At 45.3% G+C, this 16,926-nt stretch overlaps 1 protein-coding gene across 1 annotated transcript; it reads right to left on the reverse strand.

The window, feature by feature from the left end:
• Positions 1–172: 172 nt before the first annotated feature.
• ccdc125 (coiled-coil domain containing 125) lies at positions 173–16,926 on the reverse strand. The gene is made up of 12 exons (XM_069187405.1): positions 16,640–16,926; positions 14,632–14,955; positions 12,976–13,034; positions 10,875–10,961; positions 10,100–10,177; positions 8,899–8,984; positions 8,253–8,335; positions 7,837–7,952; positions 5,594–5,701; positions 4,826–4,988; positions 3,154–3,287; positions 173–2,587 (listed from the first exon to the last, which is right to left on the reverse strand). The coding sequence occupies exons 2-12, from the start codon at positions 14,936–14,938 to the stop codon at positions 1,349–1,351; spliced, it is 2,460 nt and encodes an 819-aa protein (XP_069043506.1). The 5' UTR covers positions 14,939–14,955; positions 16,640–16,926; the 3' UTR covers positions 173–1,348.

Below are 16,926 nucleotides of genomic sequence, written 5' to 3' on the forward strand. Positions count from 1 at the left end.
GGATTAATGATCTATTAGCAATAAAACTAGATAAGAGGGCTAAATAACCTTCACAGGTTTGTAACTTTTCCTATGCTTTCACAACACCAAGGACCGCAAAGGTTTTGAAATTTTAAAAGAACGACTAAATAGAAATATTGCATCGCCAGAACAAAAATGCACTCAATTGATATTAAGAGCAACCTTTTAATATAGAAATACTGAGAAGCTTTTACAAAGAGATGTTCAGAGCATTTCACAAAGATATTCAATAGACCTATCTTCAATTCTAAAAACTCAAGCTACTTTTCTCTTTAAAATTACAACAGCTCGGTCAGGTTTTAAAACCCTTTTCCTTAAGAAACCTTCAGACTAATCTGTAGTCCTTATTCCCGTTCTGGAATTCAGTCGGTAGACCAGTTCTCCTCAGTAGGTGGGTCAGTGTTGCAAGTAACTGGCGAGCTCCTCTGAGCTAGTCCCCTCCTAGCTTGCAGAGTTGCTATACAGCTGTATCGTGCATTAGTGTTTCCTCCGATTCCCAAAAAGCAAAAAGTAAAAAACTTGACTTAAAGGTGACTTGTCTTGTTTTGAAAGACTCTTATCCTCGTAAGCTATGCCAAGCATGGAGCTACTGCTATCCACCCTGTACTGGAATGAAGTAGGTAGATGGGTAATAAACCTCTGTTTAACTCTGAAAGCATGGGACATCAATCCAATGTTATGGTCTTTTTTGCAAAAACAAAACGGTTTATTCTTAAGTGTTTATTAGTAATGATAGCAGGTTAATGGCATGATTACTGAAACCCCAGACTGACAATTCCAAAAACTATAATCACCCCAATATTTTAATTCTAGCATTAAAACAATTCCTTTCATTCATTTTTTTGGCATGTATCCTTATAAAAGTGAGTTTACAAAACATTTCCCTCTTGAGAATTTTTAAAACCAGCCTTTCTGAATTTGAAAGGAATTTAAAAGTTAAAATGGACAACTGCTTCAACATGTAGATTCTGCCAAGTAAGAGATATTTGTTTTTTTGCCTGTTACTTTTTTCGTGTCTTCCTAACCAGGATTTATGCTGTGAGTGTTGGTCTTTGTGGCCTGAGCGTCTCTCCATGAATCCTTTCCAGGTTCTTCAGAGGTGGGGAATACTGTCTCTTTGTCATGTTAGATTAAATTAATGAATTTCGCCAGAGCACATACACATGGGAATCACTCATCTCTGTCAGGCCAGACCAAGACTATTAAAAACAAGCTTAAAAAGTTAGCATGTTTTTCTGCAGTTTTCTATATTTATGAGTCTTTCAGATGAGAGGTTCTCCTTCCTTCTGGTTTTCCACTGGTTCTGTCTGTGTCTTAATCTCACTCTTCATATCTGTCCCAGTTGAGTTACAGGGGCATCAGTCGGCTCTTTCTCAGATGGCAGTGCCAAAGCAGTGGAGAAGTTTTTCTGGACGCCAGTTTTCTCTGTCTGTGTTTCTGTCTGGACGCCTATTTTCTCTGTCTGCGTTTCTGACTGAACGCCTGTTTTCTCTCTCTGCATTTCTGTCTGGATACCTGTTTTCTCTGTCTGTGTTTCTGTCTGTATGCCTGTTTTCTCTCTCTGTGTTTCTGTCTGGACACCTGTTTTCTCTCGTGATGTTTCTGTCTGGATGCCTGTTTTGTCTCTCGGTGTTTCTGACTGTGTCTGTGTTTCTTTCTGGACGCCTGTCTTCTCTCTTGGTGTTTCTGTCTGGACACCTGTTTTCTCTCTTGGTGTTTCTGTCTGGACGCCTATTTTTTCTGTCTGCGTTTCTGACTGAACGCCTGTTTTCTCTCTCTGCATTTCTGTCTGGACACCTGTTTTCTCTGTCTGTGTTTCTGTCTGGACGCCTGTTTTCTCTCGTGATGTTTCTGTCTGGATGCTTGTTTTGTCTCTCGGTGTTTCTGACTGTGTCTGTGTTTCTGCCTGGACGCCTGTCTTCTCTCTTGGTGTTTCTGTCTGGATGCCTGTTTTCTCTGTCTGTGTTTCTGTCTGGACGCCTATTTTTTCTGTCTCCGTTTCTGACTGAACGCCTGTTTTCTCTCTCTGCATTTCTGTCTGGACACCTGTTTTCTCTGTCTGTGTTTCTGCCTGGACTCCTGTTTTCTCTGTCTGTGTATCTGTCTGGAGGCCTGTTTTCTCTCTCTGTGTTTCTGTCTGGACGCCTGTTTTCTCTGTCTGTGTATCTGTCTGGAGGCCTGTTTTCTCTCTCTGTGTTTCTGTCTGGAGGCCTGTTTTCTCTCTCTGTGTTTCTGTCTGGACGCCTGTTTTCTCTCTCTGTGTTTCTGTCTGGACACCGGTTTTCTCTCTCTGTGTTTCTGTCTGGACGCCGGTTTTCTCTTTCAGTGTTTCCTTGCTAACAGAGGAGTGCTGTCGTGCCCGACAGCTCTTGCATGTGGCAGCTGGGCGCAGGGTCCCAGGGTCCGAGCTGCGGCGGTCAGCTCTGCCCTCTCGCCTGCAGCTGCTACTTCCTGCAGGACATGCGTCTGTCACTTGCCGGAGGCGGCGTTCCAGCTCTTCAGAGTTGCGAGCCAACATATAGCTGACCTTTCTCTGGTGGGCCAAGGCTTCCTCTTTGTCGTTGAGCTGCAGTGAGTAAAACACAATATTAAACCACTCAAGGAAAAGTCCCCTCTGGGTTTACATTTTCAGTTTGGAAACTCAACAGGCATTCACAGGACAGACTGAGACATACAGAGGGGGAACAACACTACAGAAAACACCTGTCAGTTAGAAATTAGCTGCTTATATGTACTGAGGCATTATCAACACAGACAGTGTTGCACATGGACAAGTGACAGGACTGCAAGATCTTCCTGTTTGACTGTCCTTTCCCATCAAATTCTGTACCTTTTGCTCATCTGTTAATAATCTGTTAAGTTTTGACCCAGTACATTTTATTACAGTTACTAACTGCACACCTGGGTGTAACAGGCATTAAAAGCAACATAATTACAAACATCCTCAAATGACATAATAGGTCTGCTGAGTCTAAATCGGTCATCAATACTACCAACACCTTAATCGCAAAAAGATTCAATGCTGCAAAGCACCCTGGATCTTTTTTGCGGGACCACAAGGAAAGATCCTACAAGAAACAGAAGCATATACTGAGGACACAGCTGCATGTGGGCAAGGACTGAGACACAGACCAGATCGACGAGCATCTGTAGCGTCTCCGCCGGGTCGTCCTGGATCTCCAGCTTCCTGCCCTCAGCCGTGGACAGCAGCAGCCCCTTCAGCCTCTGGGCCACGCTGAGAGAGCCGCTCTTCACCAGACTCCCCCCTGGGGACGCAGGAACAGACACTCACGATTCCAGAGTTATTTACACAGGGGAGGGGACCCACTTCATTCGCCACTGAAGCGCAGACACATGGTGACCATGAAGCAAGTTGTGTGGAGAAGCGAGGGACAGCCAATCACCAGCCGATTTGTGGGGGGAACGGTAGGTAGATAAAATTGTTCAAGCCCATGTGGGCACTGGATTAACACCCTGACACTTATGACCAGTCCCATGGGATATGTAATAACATGGCAGTCTGCAACTTGGTTTAACATCTCTTTGAAATGATGGCACCTCCTAAATCGGTGTCCCCAGTCACCATGCTGGGGAAAGGATTGGATACTGTAAGAGCGCCAGCTACTGATCCACAAGCATCACGTAGATCTGGCAAGATTAAGCTAGGCTAACACATGGCTGTCAAGGTGGTTTGTGCTCCAGCTGAAAATTAGCTCTTCTATTCTAATTATTCAAGAGCCATAGCTCTTTTCCTAAAATTAGGTAAAATAAATAAACATACAAAGCAATTCATTTCATTTTCTTAATTTTGCTCTGGAGCTGGAGGGCTGAAAATTAAATTGCCAGCCTACATCTTTTCAAGAACTGCGTTGTAACGTGAAATGCTTACAGGGCAGTCATAAAAAAAAACAGAACAGTTGAAAATGTTTTAACAAACATAAATCCAATCTTTTGACTAGTTCAGCAGTTCTTTTGGAAGTGGCTATTGAGATGTCATGAGGAAAAAATGGTAACACATTTGGAGCCGCTGAGTTGTAGAGGATCTGAGACACATTCAGATCAATGGAACTGTCTGGTTTACCTTGGCTAATTAAGATCTTGGTAAATCATTAAGAGTCGTCGACAGTCCAGGAGAACAAGATAAAAAGACAGAAAGGTAGAGAGGAGGGAAAGAGAAGAGGCCGGAGACACAGAGGAGAGGACGGACCGCTAGACTAAAGTGCCAGGGGAGAGGTCTGGGTACAGATTAACTGCAAAGACCAGAACGGAGCTCAGTATTTGAACCTTTTTTAGAGAGCTTGCTGTACCGTTGTTTTTAAAAAACCGATTTCCTGCATAGAGAATCCCTCGGTTAAAAACGGCCTCTCCTGTAAGTGTGTGCATTTTTTTTAATAATATAGGTTCCCTTTCACTTTTGTAGCATCCAGGTTTATAGAGAGATTTTCTAAGTTTATTGTGTTTGGTTTAGAAGGAAGGTATATCTCTCCTATTGGCCTGTGTAAGTATTATATAGGATTTTTAAATATTTGGTAGCAGGCTGTGTTTTTCTTTCTGCCGGTGAGGATAAAGACCTCTAAGATGCCTCGTTTGAAAACAGAGAATCTGAATCTTGATCCACAGGCATCTCCACAGCCACCCTGCTCTCCCCCGAGGACCCCATGCGGACTATAAAAGCCTAAAGCTTACAACAGCAGTCCATGAGGTGCGCAGCGCAGATCCCAGCCGGCGGTCCGGGGGTCTGTCGCACTATACCTGCACTCTCCTTCCGAGTAAACAGTAACACCTTGTTTGGAATTAACCGTACCTTCCTCCTTCCTGGCTCTGGGGACGTCTTTGCGCAGGTGTCCCTCGGTCTCTGTCAGACGAAAGGTCTGGTCGCTTCTCCTCTTCAGCTGCTGCTCAAAGGCGATGCGGAAGGCATCTGCCGTCACATACGCCTCCTCTTTTCTCTTCTTTTGGACATCCAGCTACAGCAAAACATTGCCCGCGGAGCAGAGGCCAACAGGAAAACTTTTTATCGCTCTTTATCCCAGACACTTACTGCACAAAAATACCTTGCTGACTTGAATGTGCTGGATCTTGAAAAGGACTATTGACACTTTTATGAGAAATTAAAACTTGAATTAATTAAGAGCCTGTTTTCCACCTGAAGTGTCAAAGTGAGATGTACAATTCTCTGGAATCCTGCCTGATTAAGTTTGCCGACGTGCAGTTTCCCTCTTCACGGTTGTGGGACAAATGTGAATCGGACCCGGCGGGGTCATGTAATACTTTCTTCTTACCGTTGTTAAAAAACCCCAAAGGATTTTACTCGTGGTAGAGGCCAGAAAATGGCCAAAAAAGTCTTTAAAGTGAAAGTCTGAAATCTTAAATGATGTAAACATGCGCTGAACAAGGTGAAAAACACAGATACTGTATGTAGAAACTAGTGTAGAATGGAGGCACGATGAAGACGCCATGCTAGATGAGGATAATAATGCAAGCTGACGTAATCAGGGGGCCTCTTGTGGGAAGAAGATGCCGGCTGGGTGTTCAACGCAGTGGGTGTGTAGAAATCTCTGGTAAACGGTACCTCTTGCCTGAGCTGCAGGACCTGCTTCCGGCTGGCAGCTGCGGACTGGGCGCAGGGGCAGGGCTCCTCCTCGCTGGTGCTGCAGTTACAGGCGCCCAGCACGGCCAGCTGGGAAAGACACGGCACTGCGCTTCAGGGATCAGGAAACACACCCCACTTAGGACAGGACCCAGCTCCTACACACTTCAGGGATCAGGACACAGACCCCACACAGGACAGGACACAGCTCCTACATGCTTCAGGGATCAGGACACAAACCCCACACAGGACAGGACACAGCTCCTACACGCTTCAGGGATCAGGACACAAACCCCATAGAGGACAGGACACAGCTCCTACACGCTTCAGGGATCAGGACACACACCCCACACAGGACAGGACACAGCTCCTACACACTTCAGGGATCAGGACACACACCCCACACAGGACAGGACACAGCTCCTACACGCTTCAGGGATCAGGACACAAACCCCACACAGGACAGGACACAGCTCCTACACGCTTCAGGGATCAGGACACAAACCCCACACAGGACAAGACACAGCTCCTACACCCTTCAGGGATCAGGACACAAACCCCACACAGGACAGGACACAGCTCCTACACGCTTCAGGGATCAGGACACAAACCCCACACAGGACAGGACACAGCTCCTACACACTTCAGGGATCAGGACACAAACCCCATAGAGGACAGGACACAGCTCCTACACGCTTCAATAAATACTAATACTCCTAACACATATCACACATAACACTTATTAGGAGGCCATGCTTGTTAAAGGCTAGGGGGAAATTTGTCCAGGATTTAGGGTAGGGTTACATCCCTACTATTTTTGAGAAATTCCAAGAGTTTTGTAATGACCCCAGAGATGGTTTTACATCTCATCCCTAAGGACAACACCATTTATTTTTAAAGTATAGTGTCCCCTTCGCTATACTGGGGTATCAGGACCCACAAAACCCCCAGGGTGAGCGCCCCCTACTGGCCCCACTGACACCTCTTCCAGCAATGGCCTTAGTTTTTTCCAGGAGGTCTCCCATCCAGGTCCTGACCAGGCTCACAGCTGCTGAGCTTCAGTGGGCTGCCAGTTGTCACGAACCTCACCTAGCCCCTTCCTGATTTTAGCACTCCTAAAAGCATTTATTTATAAGTTCCACATGTCCTAGTATTGGTCTTAAAGCAGTCCTCTGAATTGACTTTTGTTAACACCTTTCAGGATTTCGAACACTTCTGTAATACTTCTGTGGATATTTTTCAGAGGAAAGCTGTGGGTACTTTTAAGAAATGGCTGGATTAAATTTGAGTTTCAATTAGCTACTAAACAATCAAGCAAAGAAGAGCTTTTCAACCGTTCATATATTACAAAACATCTTTACCCCTTTTCTTGGCCTTAAAGGAATTTATTAACAGTACACTTGGGTATAGCAACAATACCGCATGAGCTGTATGTTTTACTCATTGTTCTGGATAATGTGCTCCACACATGCTGCTCTGAAAACAGCAACGCAAACATTAAGAAACTCAGTATTACGAAAGCTATTCAAATATTAAGAAACTCCGACCAGCTCAATTATGTCAATCGTTCATTGTACAATAAATCATATTCGTAGCTTTGCATTCCCATAGCAGTTTGAGTTGCCCTGGAGTAGATAAACAATCTGGTCTCTGTTGCCCATTTGCATGGTTAGAAAGCAATGATAGCCAGTCAAAGCAGCATCTGAAAGGCTTTCACCATCTGTCTGTTGTTTTTTTTTTCACTTGGTCTATAGGAACCTCTCATTATGACTGTTTTTACATCTCCACTACCCAGTCCATTACAGCCCTAGTGCCGGCACACCAGAGGTAGAGGCCTTTAAGATGTGCCCTTGAAGGCAAAGGAGTTTAGACTAGGCTGCACAGAGACAGCAGAGATAGCAGAGGGGAGCTGATTGGCTTTATTATGCTGCTGGCAGACCAGTCTATCACATTATGCTGCGTTCTCAGCCAGACAAAGAGTTGCAAAGCTTTATAGGGACACCCACACAAAACATGCTGTTCGTTCTGATCCTCACAAACCTTCACCCCGTTGAGAAATTCTGCCTGATATCGCTTTTCAAGCTCCCCGGCGCAGGTAGCACAAAAAGCAGCTTTCACTAATGTCACAGCAAACCCATGCTCCTCAGCAAGACGAAGACAGCTCAGTCACTACCCAGAGCAGCTTCCTCGCTCTTCCCTCGCCTGCGCCCCCTGGGCTCTCTCACCTCCAGGGCAGTGCCCTCTCGGACCATGCTGCTCCGCGCTGGGAGAGACCCCTGGAACATCTTCTGCTCTTTCACGTTGAGCATAGCAAGGAGCTCCAGGCACTGCTGGCTCAAGTCTGCAATTCACGGAAACCAAACCTCTGAATCACAAACCCGCCCTGATGGTGTTAAAAACAATGATCAATCACCGCCTCCCCTCATTTACTCAGAAAATGAAGCAAACCCAACAAAAGCAGGTTCACAATACAAGTAACACTACTGCAGTCTATCCCACCCCCTTCAGTAAAGAATGATTTGTCAATTTCTTTTCCTTCTGTCAGTACTCGTGTACAAACAGGGTGGAGCACACAGATTACGCATCTGAAAAATCGTAGCTGAGGTTGAGCATGAATGCAGACTGTGACCTTGCGACTCACAGGCGTTCTCTGATTTCACCTGCCGGAGCTCACTGGCCTTGTCCTCCAAGCTGTCTCCCAGTGATTTGTTGTCACTGCACACCCTGCACAAAACATAAGACACCCCCACTCAAGCCCAGAATATATTTACGTGAGGAAATTCTGCACTTTCCAAAGCCCTATAAAACGAATCTCTCCAACAACAGACTCTAGGAACTTCCGGACACTCCAAAACACAGAAAATGAAGACATTCTTCTTTTTAGATAACTTTTCAAATAAAAGTTTCCTAAAAGGCAGCAGAATATTCCATAGAAACTATTCTACCACAAAGTATACTGCAAACAAATAAAACAAGGGATTTACTACATTCCTATGACAAATGATTACAATCCTAATTGTTGAACACCTGTCAGAACACAAAATAACGAAATCGGGCAAATTCTGTGGCCTCTTTTTAAAGGAGTACGGTAACGCCTTCAGTGCTTATTGCAAGGAGACATTTTTTGCCTGTCGACAAGTAAGACTGTGAAGAGTAAGAGAGACGAGTTAGAAAGTAAGAGAAACAACAAAAACATATATTCAGTACAATTTGTTGTTGTTCCTCATGCCCGGAAGGAGCAGTGCAATGCCTTTCCCTTTTTAATTTTCTTGTGTAAGAAAACGCACCTGTCGTACTTGTCCTTCCAGGACTGCTCAACGTTTCGGAACTGCACCTGGTTGAAGGTGATCTCCCACTGCAGGGCATTGACCTCCTGCAACACAAGAGCCACATCCGCCCGCTGAGCAGGGTGCATTTCAGAACTACGACTAAACTGAATCGGCTTCATCACCCTGCTCTCCTCCCCACTGATAGCTGATGTGTGGTGAGCGCTCTGGCGCACTATGGCTGTCATCACATCATCCAGGTGGGGGCTGCACACTGGTGGTGGTGGAGGGGAGTCCCCCTTACCTGTAAAGTGCTTTGAGTGGAGTGTCCAGAAAAGTGCTATAGAAGTGTAAGGAGTTATTATTAAACAAACACAGAGCAGCTGAGCAACCATTTCTGTTCACTCATACTTTCTTTATCTCCCCCTTTAGTTCATGAAAGCAACTGAAAATGATAAAAGCACATGGAATGATGATAATTGGAAAAGCTTTAATACTCCATTCATTTATTTTCTAACCAATTGTATACAGTAAGGCACTGCAGGGGATCTGGGGCCCATTCTCGAAGCTAAGACACACTCTGGACAGGATGCCAGTCCATCGCAGGGCACACAGACACAAACACTCACACACACTCATACTGGGGCTTTGGACTGTGGGAGGAAACAGGAGCACCTGGAGGACATCCAAAAATATGGGGAAAATATACAAACTCCATGCAGACAGCACCCCCTGAACTGAACCCAGAGCTCCAGCATTGCACGCCTGTAGGTCTAACCATTGTGCCACCATGCCTCCCCATTTTTATTTGTGCTGTTTAGAAACTTTAAAAAGTATATAAATGCACTGGTATTGTGTCTTTATGATCCTTTTCATATTATTGCAAATGTATTTGGCTATATACAGTGAATGTCACCTACTTCAGTACACATTTGCAAAACTGGCCATAACTGAAGTAGTCTGAATGAAGTCCTTAAGGTTGCAACAGCTGTGCCCCCCCTGGGATTTGAACCCACAACCTCCTTAAAGTCCTTAAGTCCAAAGTGATAACCACAGCTCCTGACTTTTGTGGAGTTCATCCTCAGTGTAAACAAAAGCAGGACTTTGGAGATGAAAGGACAGAGAGAAAAAACAAGCCATTGCTAAGACCTTCACTGAATTATATTGCACATTTTGAATGAGAGTAGCCGAAGGTATATGAGCCTGTGGCTCCAAGACACACCTTCTCCAAGACCTTGTTCCTCTCCTCGCTCTTCTGGAGTAACGTCTTGGTGTGCGTGGTAGCTTTGTCAAACACAGCCTGTAGGGAAGTAAATTAACAAATATATATATATATTAAAAAACATTCAAAAACTCTTAGTTCCACTTATGCAACCTCTCACTGATTCAGCATCACGCACAATAAAACAAACCCCCCATGTTTCTACCTCAACGTCATTGAATACATTTGTGGTTTTCTTTAACAAACTTTGTTCGATTACACAAAGAAATGTGTCAAGATAGAAATGAGACACCCAGTACAGTTTTGGGTTTGGAGCTGTGCTCCCACCTTCGGCAGGAAGAATCCGAGACTGAGATGCACTGTCTGCTTTACCGTGAGAAACACTCCGGGATCAGACAAAGACATTCTTCCCTGAAATAACAAACCTAATCCCAGAATTTCCACACCTGCCAGAATCAGAAAAGCTTTGGATCCTACTGGAAGAGAGGGGGGGGACCTCAACAGAGCTTCAGCCCAGTTTGTGATCCCCTGTCACAGCTTGAAGAACAGACAGAGAACCTGCCTCACATAACGTTTTGTCTGGTCTGTGAATGTTCAGTAATGTGTTTGTTCTGTAAATGTCTGTAAATGTGGTGTTAATGGTTTCTGCTTTGGCAACACCAGCTCATCAGTCATGCCCGTAAAGATCTTGGAATTTCTCCCATTTTTCGGCCTACTGGTGCGGTAGAGAGCACGGATGTGTTTTCGAGAGTGGACGCAGACTGGGGGCTCGTACCCGACTCTGCAGGATCTTCAGTGCTTCCTGCTTCCCCTCCAGCTGTCGCTGGGCCACCTCCAGCTCGCTGTGCAGCACGTCCACCTCCTGTTGGGACACAGACCTCAGGGTCAATCCACCAGTCGACCCAGAGGTCTTCACCTCCGGGCTTCCTCAAGGCCCCGGGCCCGGGTCGGCACAGCTCGGCTGACCCGACCTCGGTCCGGTCCCGAACGGGTTCTGTGTAGGGACCGGACACAGCGAACCCATGACAGCAGGTCTGCCACTTTACGCACAGATACCTGGCTCTGACAGCAATGAGCCCAGTCCTCCTCACAGCATTAAACAACTGAGCATCGCCGGCCATCCCTCCAGTCTGCTGAGGAAGAGGAGGGAGCAGCTGCTAAGAAGATTTGCATGATTCTTTTTCATCCACTTTCTGCGATGTTTTGACCCAGCCTGGTTACTTTGCGTTTCCCTCCGTGATCCAGATTTTAACCAAAGAGAATTGTCTAAATGTGTGATACTATGTTAACCCTCGGTTCCAGCTTTTAAAGATTTGACTTAAAATAAATTCTGCTTTAGGAACCCAACAATTCAGTGTTTCCCAGATGTGAATCCTCAGAGGATCCTGTATCTTCTGTCATTTGTTGCAGATGAGGTCAGAATTAGGCTTTTTGATTCCCAATTTGTATTTTTCTGCACTCAGGTCTTGGGGTCAGGAAGACAGGTGGGAGTAAAGTCACGTTCCGATCTGACCTCTTCAATCTTCCTCAGCTAGTTTGACACAATGTGTCCCTCTATATATGATGTTCTAAACAACTCTTAACATGTTACCAATTAATTGTGTGTATATTGGATTACAGACACAGTAAAAGACAACACTGTATCAAAAACTCCCTTCACAAACATTTCTAGTTTTGAATGTACTGTACCTAAAGGTTTAAATTCCTGGGCAGCTAGTCATACCCCCAGTGCTTTACAGCTTTACATGGTGTTAAATCTAGTTTATTCCACCAAACAAAACAAATGTTTGAAAAAGATCCAACTGTTCAAAACAGATTGATCTGACAAAGTGATGAAAAGCTCAGTTAGACCTACTGTACAAGCGGGAAACAGCACCTCATTGGGTCTCTAATATAAAGAGAAAACACAGCCCTTCCCATCTATAAAAATAAATTCAAAGCCATTAGCTATTTAAGTCCAGCTCTTGTGGGCTTACAGTACAATGCCCACATATCCCACAGGCATTCCAAGCAGCTGGAATTGGGTCCTGTTCCTGACTGAGGGCCAGCTCGCACGTGGCTCCAGTACAATGCCCATATATCCCACAAAGCAGGTGGAATCAGGGCCTATTCCTGACTGAGGGCAGCTCGCACGTGGCTCAAGCAGAGCAGAGCTGCACTGCTCCCCTGGCCTCTGGGCTACACGCACGATCCACAGGAACACTTACTTACATCAGACTTAAACACACAGGGAAACACCTATCTAGTTTAACAGAGAATAATAAGGCAGTGTGGCATAATCATTAAAAAAAACAATATAATAATTGCTTACACTTATATTGCGCTTTTCTGGACACTCAACTCAAAGCGCTTTACAGGTAATGGGGATCCCCTCCACCACCACCAGTGTGAAGTCCCACCTGGTTCTGCAATGGCAGCCATAGTGCGCCACACATCAGCTATTAGTGGGGAGGAGAGCAGAGTAATGAAGCCAATTCATAGAGGGGGATTATTAGGAGGCCATGATTGGTAAGGGCCAATGGGAAATTTGGCCAGGACACCAGGGTTACACCCCTACTCTTTTCGAGAAACACCCTGGGATTTTTAATGACCACAGAGAGTCAGGACCTCGGTTTTACGTCTCATCCGAAGGACAGCGCCTTTTTACAGTATAGTGTCCCCGTCACTATACTGGGGCATCAGGACCCACACAGACCTCAGGGTGAGCGCCCCCTGCTGACCCCACTAACACCTCTTATTAAATGACATAAATGTTATCCTTCAAGACACAATGAGGTGCTGCCAGAACCACTTATAAAAGGTGGAGTAGATGTGCTGAAGTATCTTAGCTTTATTCTAACTTCTCATACGTGTGAATCGTCAGGTACATGAGTCACCTCTGTCAGCTCCTGCAGTCTTTGCTTCAGCGCATCCTTAGACAGGTCCCCAAGAGAATCTGTAAAAACAATAAAACAGAACTCAGAATAGACCTGCAAGACAAAAAGAGCTTATAAACCCAGGAAGGATTATTGTTAATACATTTAATTGTATCATTAATACATTTTAAAGTCACTAATTTAAAAAGTTCTCATTTTTGCTTTGCTATGTTTTCGACCTTTGATCAGTTTTATCTTGTTTATTGAACCCTGTTTTATGCTGCAAACCACCTGAAATGTAGATTAATTACTTTAATAGTGTTTGTAGACATTAAGACAGCCTATATATGACACAGGACATCGGTGTTAGCTTGGGCTTTGGTACATAATTGATTTTAACATTTTCGTGAAAGGTTATCCAGTTCAGCCATTAATGGGAAGAGACTGCAGAGACCTCAGGCGACCAACAGAAATTTTCAATATTAGAAATGAAACTTTTCAAAAGTCTAGAAATTGCTTATTAAAAGGGTCTAGTTAAGCAAATTAGTTGATTAATTTGATTAAAACTTCAGTAATTTGAGTTCAGCTGGAATGAAACGGCTGTAATGTTCATATCAAAAACCGTCAAATAAGGGGAAACAGGGACTGAGATAATTACTTTTAACTATTTTTTTTTCCTGTGGTTAATCATTAAAATGTTAACTGTTAACTGGAAGATCAGGTGTATTTACAGAATACTGCTTAATCCCATTTTAACTCCAGGGTATTTTACATTTACCCTCCAATAGAGAAACAACATTGTAGAAAAACAGCATTATGAGGAAAGCTTTTCAAAACATGACAACTGAAGACTTAAAAGACTGAAATCAGAACTCCACCTGCAGCCCTGTCAGAGGAATAGGGATAACTTCTGAACACTTGAAATAACTGGATCAATGGGGAAAACTGTTCTGTTTGAGAACGAAGATTTTCATCAAGGATGAAAAATTGTGTGTTGGAACCCAACGTCAATCTGACTTGTCACTTTACAATACATCATCTTTCGAGACAACAAATCTTCAAGATGGTCTCAAGAGTCTTAGACATGGTTGAACGGAGTTCAATGAAGAAGTGACAATATAAAGGCAACACAAAGAACTGGATAAATCTGTCAGTGGACTGGAAAAGCAGGAAACAGGTCCCTGTTTTTTTAAGTGTGGCGTCCTGGCCAAATTTCCCATTGGCCCTTATCAATCATGGCCTCCTAATAATCCCCCTCTATGAATTGGCTTCATCACTCTGCTCTCCTCCCTACTGAGAGCTGATGTGTGGCGAGCGTTCTGGCGCACTACGGCTGCCGTCGCATCATCCAGGTGGATGCTACACATTGGTGGTGGTGGAGGGGAGTCCCCATTACCTGTAAAGTGCTTTGAGTGGAGTGTCCAGAAAAGCGCTATTTAAGTGTTAGCAATTATTATTATTATTATGAATCCTGTAGGACTCAAGACATAAATCTGAGGTTTGCTTTGGATGGTGGAGTGAAAATCTTTCGGGTTGAGTACTCAGCGCCAGCTCCCTTGAGCTCAGAGGTGGCGACATACAGTGTAGGTCCAGCCTTCGCATGTTGTACGATTATTGTGTGGCAGGGAATGCAGCTGCAGTTCTTTCATGACAGCTGCCCCTGTCCCTGTGGCCTACCTTTCCTGTCCAGAGCCCAGCGCGGAGGAGGCCGACTGAGGTCCAGGCCCTGTCTGAACACAGTGTAGAGGGTGTTGTAGGAGGTCCACTGGAAGGCTATGCCGCTGTGGTCAGCGCTCCTCTTCGGGGCCCCTTCCTGGACAAGCCCCAGGCTTCCTGTGTGGCTGCTGGTCGAGGCAGCTCGTGACCGCGCGCCTTGCTCGTAGATGCCCCCCGGCTTTCTGCCCAGTCCGTCCCCCAGGTCGCCCTCGGTCATGTCGTCGTCGGCGGCCCCGGTCTCCGCGTCCCGCCCCCCGCTGTCCTGCATGGCCACAGCGGCGCCACCTGGAGGGGACGGCCAGCCACAGTCCGTAAACATCCGCGGCGCTCGCTCACACACCGCCTGGCGTCTGCAGGGCCACACTGAACCGCCAGACCGCGGCCAGCAGGCCTGCAGGAGTTTGAAACGAGCCGCGGGAGCCGCGTTCCGGATCGTCTCAGCCTGAACGCGGAGGCTACTTAGTCCTCACACCAAGAATGTCAACACACAGCTTGGCTGGATGAAATGCAGTTATCATTACTGTATGAAACAAAAGTCAATGTATTATTATTATTATTATTATTATTATTATTATTATTATTATTATTATTATTATTATTCCTCAACAGCATTTCCATGATCAGTCCACCACACAAATTTAGGGGAGATATATGGCGAAATCCACCTCATTCCTTAGTGCTACATTTGTGCCATTGAAAGTAGCGTTTGTGCTGCTTTCGTTTCCAAGATATAGCGCCTTGTTCATCTCGGAAACAAAAGCAGCACAAACGCTACTTTCAATGGCACAAACATAGCACTAATGAATGAGGTGGGTTTCATCGTTTGTGCCGCCTGTAGGGGGGGCAACTTCACAGAGCTGGGAGATATTTCTAGAGATACCCTTTACTGTATCGGGGCTGCCCTCCCCTGTTCCCTGCAGCTGTGTCGATGGGTGGAGAACAAGAGAACAGGACAGCAGGCCCCACGAGAGGGCCATTTGGCCCAGGCCTCACCTCAGCCCAGGCTGTATTTCTTGACTTGAGTCAAATTTGGAACTTTTATCATATACCGTGATTCTCGACTCAAGTCCTGTGGGAAAAAACATCCCCCTTTCAGTGCTTAATACACCCTTCTTTAGGAGTTTCATTTCAACATTTCAAAGCACTTTCCTAACAGCGCAAAAGCAGGGGCCAACTCAGAAGGACGGGAATAAAGACGCGTTTCGCCCTTATTTCACCACCACACCAGGGCGGGGCCTGGTCCTGCTCCGCTCCTCCAACAGCCAATCTGTCACACGCTCATATCCGGGCTCCGGTCAGTATCACCTCTGTAATTAATGGTCATTTTTGTAAAACGTTTCGAAAACGTTATTGCTACTGCCACCAGCTGGCTCGGGGGAGCAGCACGGACAAACTAAGTTTTTGACAACCTGGGGGGAACCTCCAGTTTTCTGCAGGTTGTCACTTTTTTTTCGTGCGCACCTCACGCCAAACGAAGTTCTGTAATTTGATCTCTTCTTTCTGTTTACTGCGGTAGCTCGGTAAGATGTTGAAGTCGTTTTCCCATTAATTTACCGCGCTTCATCGATGGGTCCCGCCATGATTTCACTGGAACTGTTAAAAACTTTTTGTTACCGTGGTACGCGGTTAATAGTTACTTTTAACTTGCAGTTGATTTTTTTCGGACGCAGATTGCGTACATCTAGAATCTAATCTAAAACCAATGTAAGCGTTTAGGTATCCAGCTTGTCGTGCGAATACAGAATCGATTTTAAATACCTGTTTGAAGAGGAACAGACGACTGACTTCCCTGTGCAATAGAGAACTGTTATTTTTTTTAAAAGTTTATGCCTCGTGTAAGCGCACACATACCCTACACACCCCAAAAAACAAATCGCTCAACACAGGGGTAATTTGTCTGCTATTTGCCTACATGCAGGTAGCGCCTGCCCCGACTGTACTTGCCCAACAGGTGTGATCATTCGCTTACCTGGCGCCTCTGTAACGTTAAGAAAAACGAGCTCTTGAAGGATCCCTCGCCATCTGTCCACCGCGGTAAAACGCTGCTGTTTCCAATAGCCAGGTGTGAGAAAACGGCTTCAAAACGGAAAATCTTGACATGCAAGTTCAAAAAACGGACGGGGAGCTTTTCCAGCTTTTGTTTCTCTGTTATTCAGAATAACCGGACGTGGCACCACCTATCCCGTTGTGCTGAAAAAGAAAGTATCCTGGGAACAGTAGTTCCCAGCAACAGGCAGGTGTCTGGTTGCCTGCTGC

The sequence above is a fragment of the Lepisosteus oculatus genome, chromosome 3 (assembly GCF_040954835.1).
Source record: "Lepisosteus oculatus isolate fLepOcu1 chromosome 3, fLepOcu1.hap2, whole genome shotgun sequence".
Taxonomy (NCBI): Eukaryota; Metazoa; Chordata; class Actinopteri; order Semionotiformes; family Lepisosteidae; genus Lepisosteus; species Lepisosteus oculatus.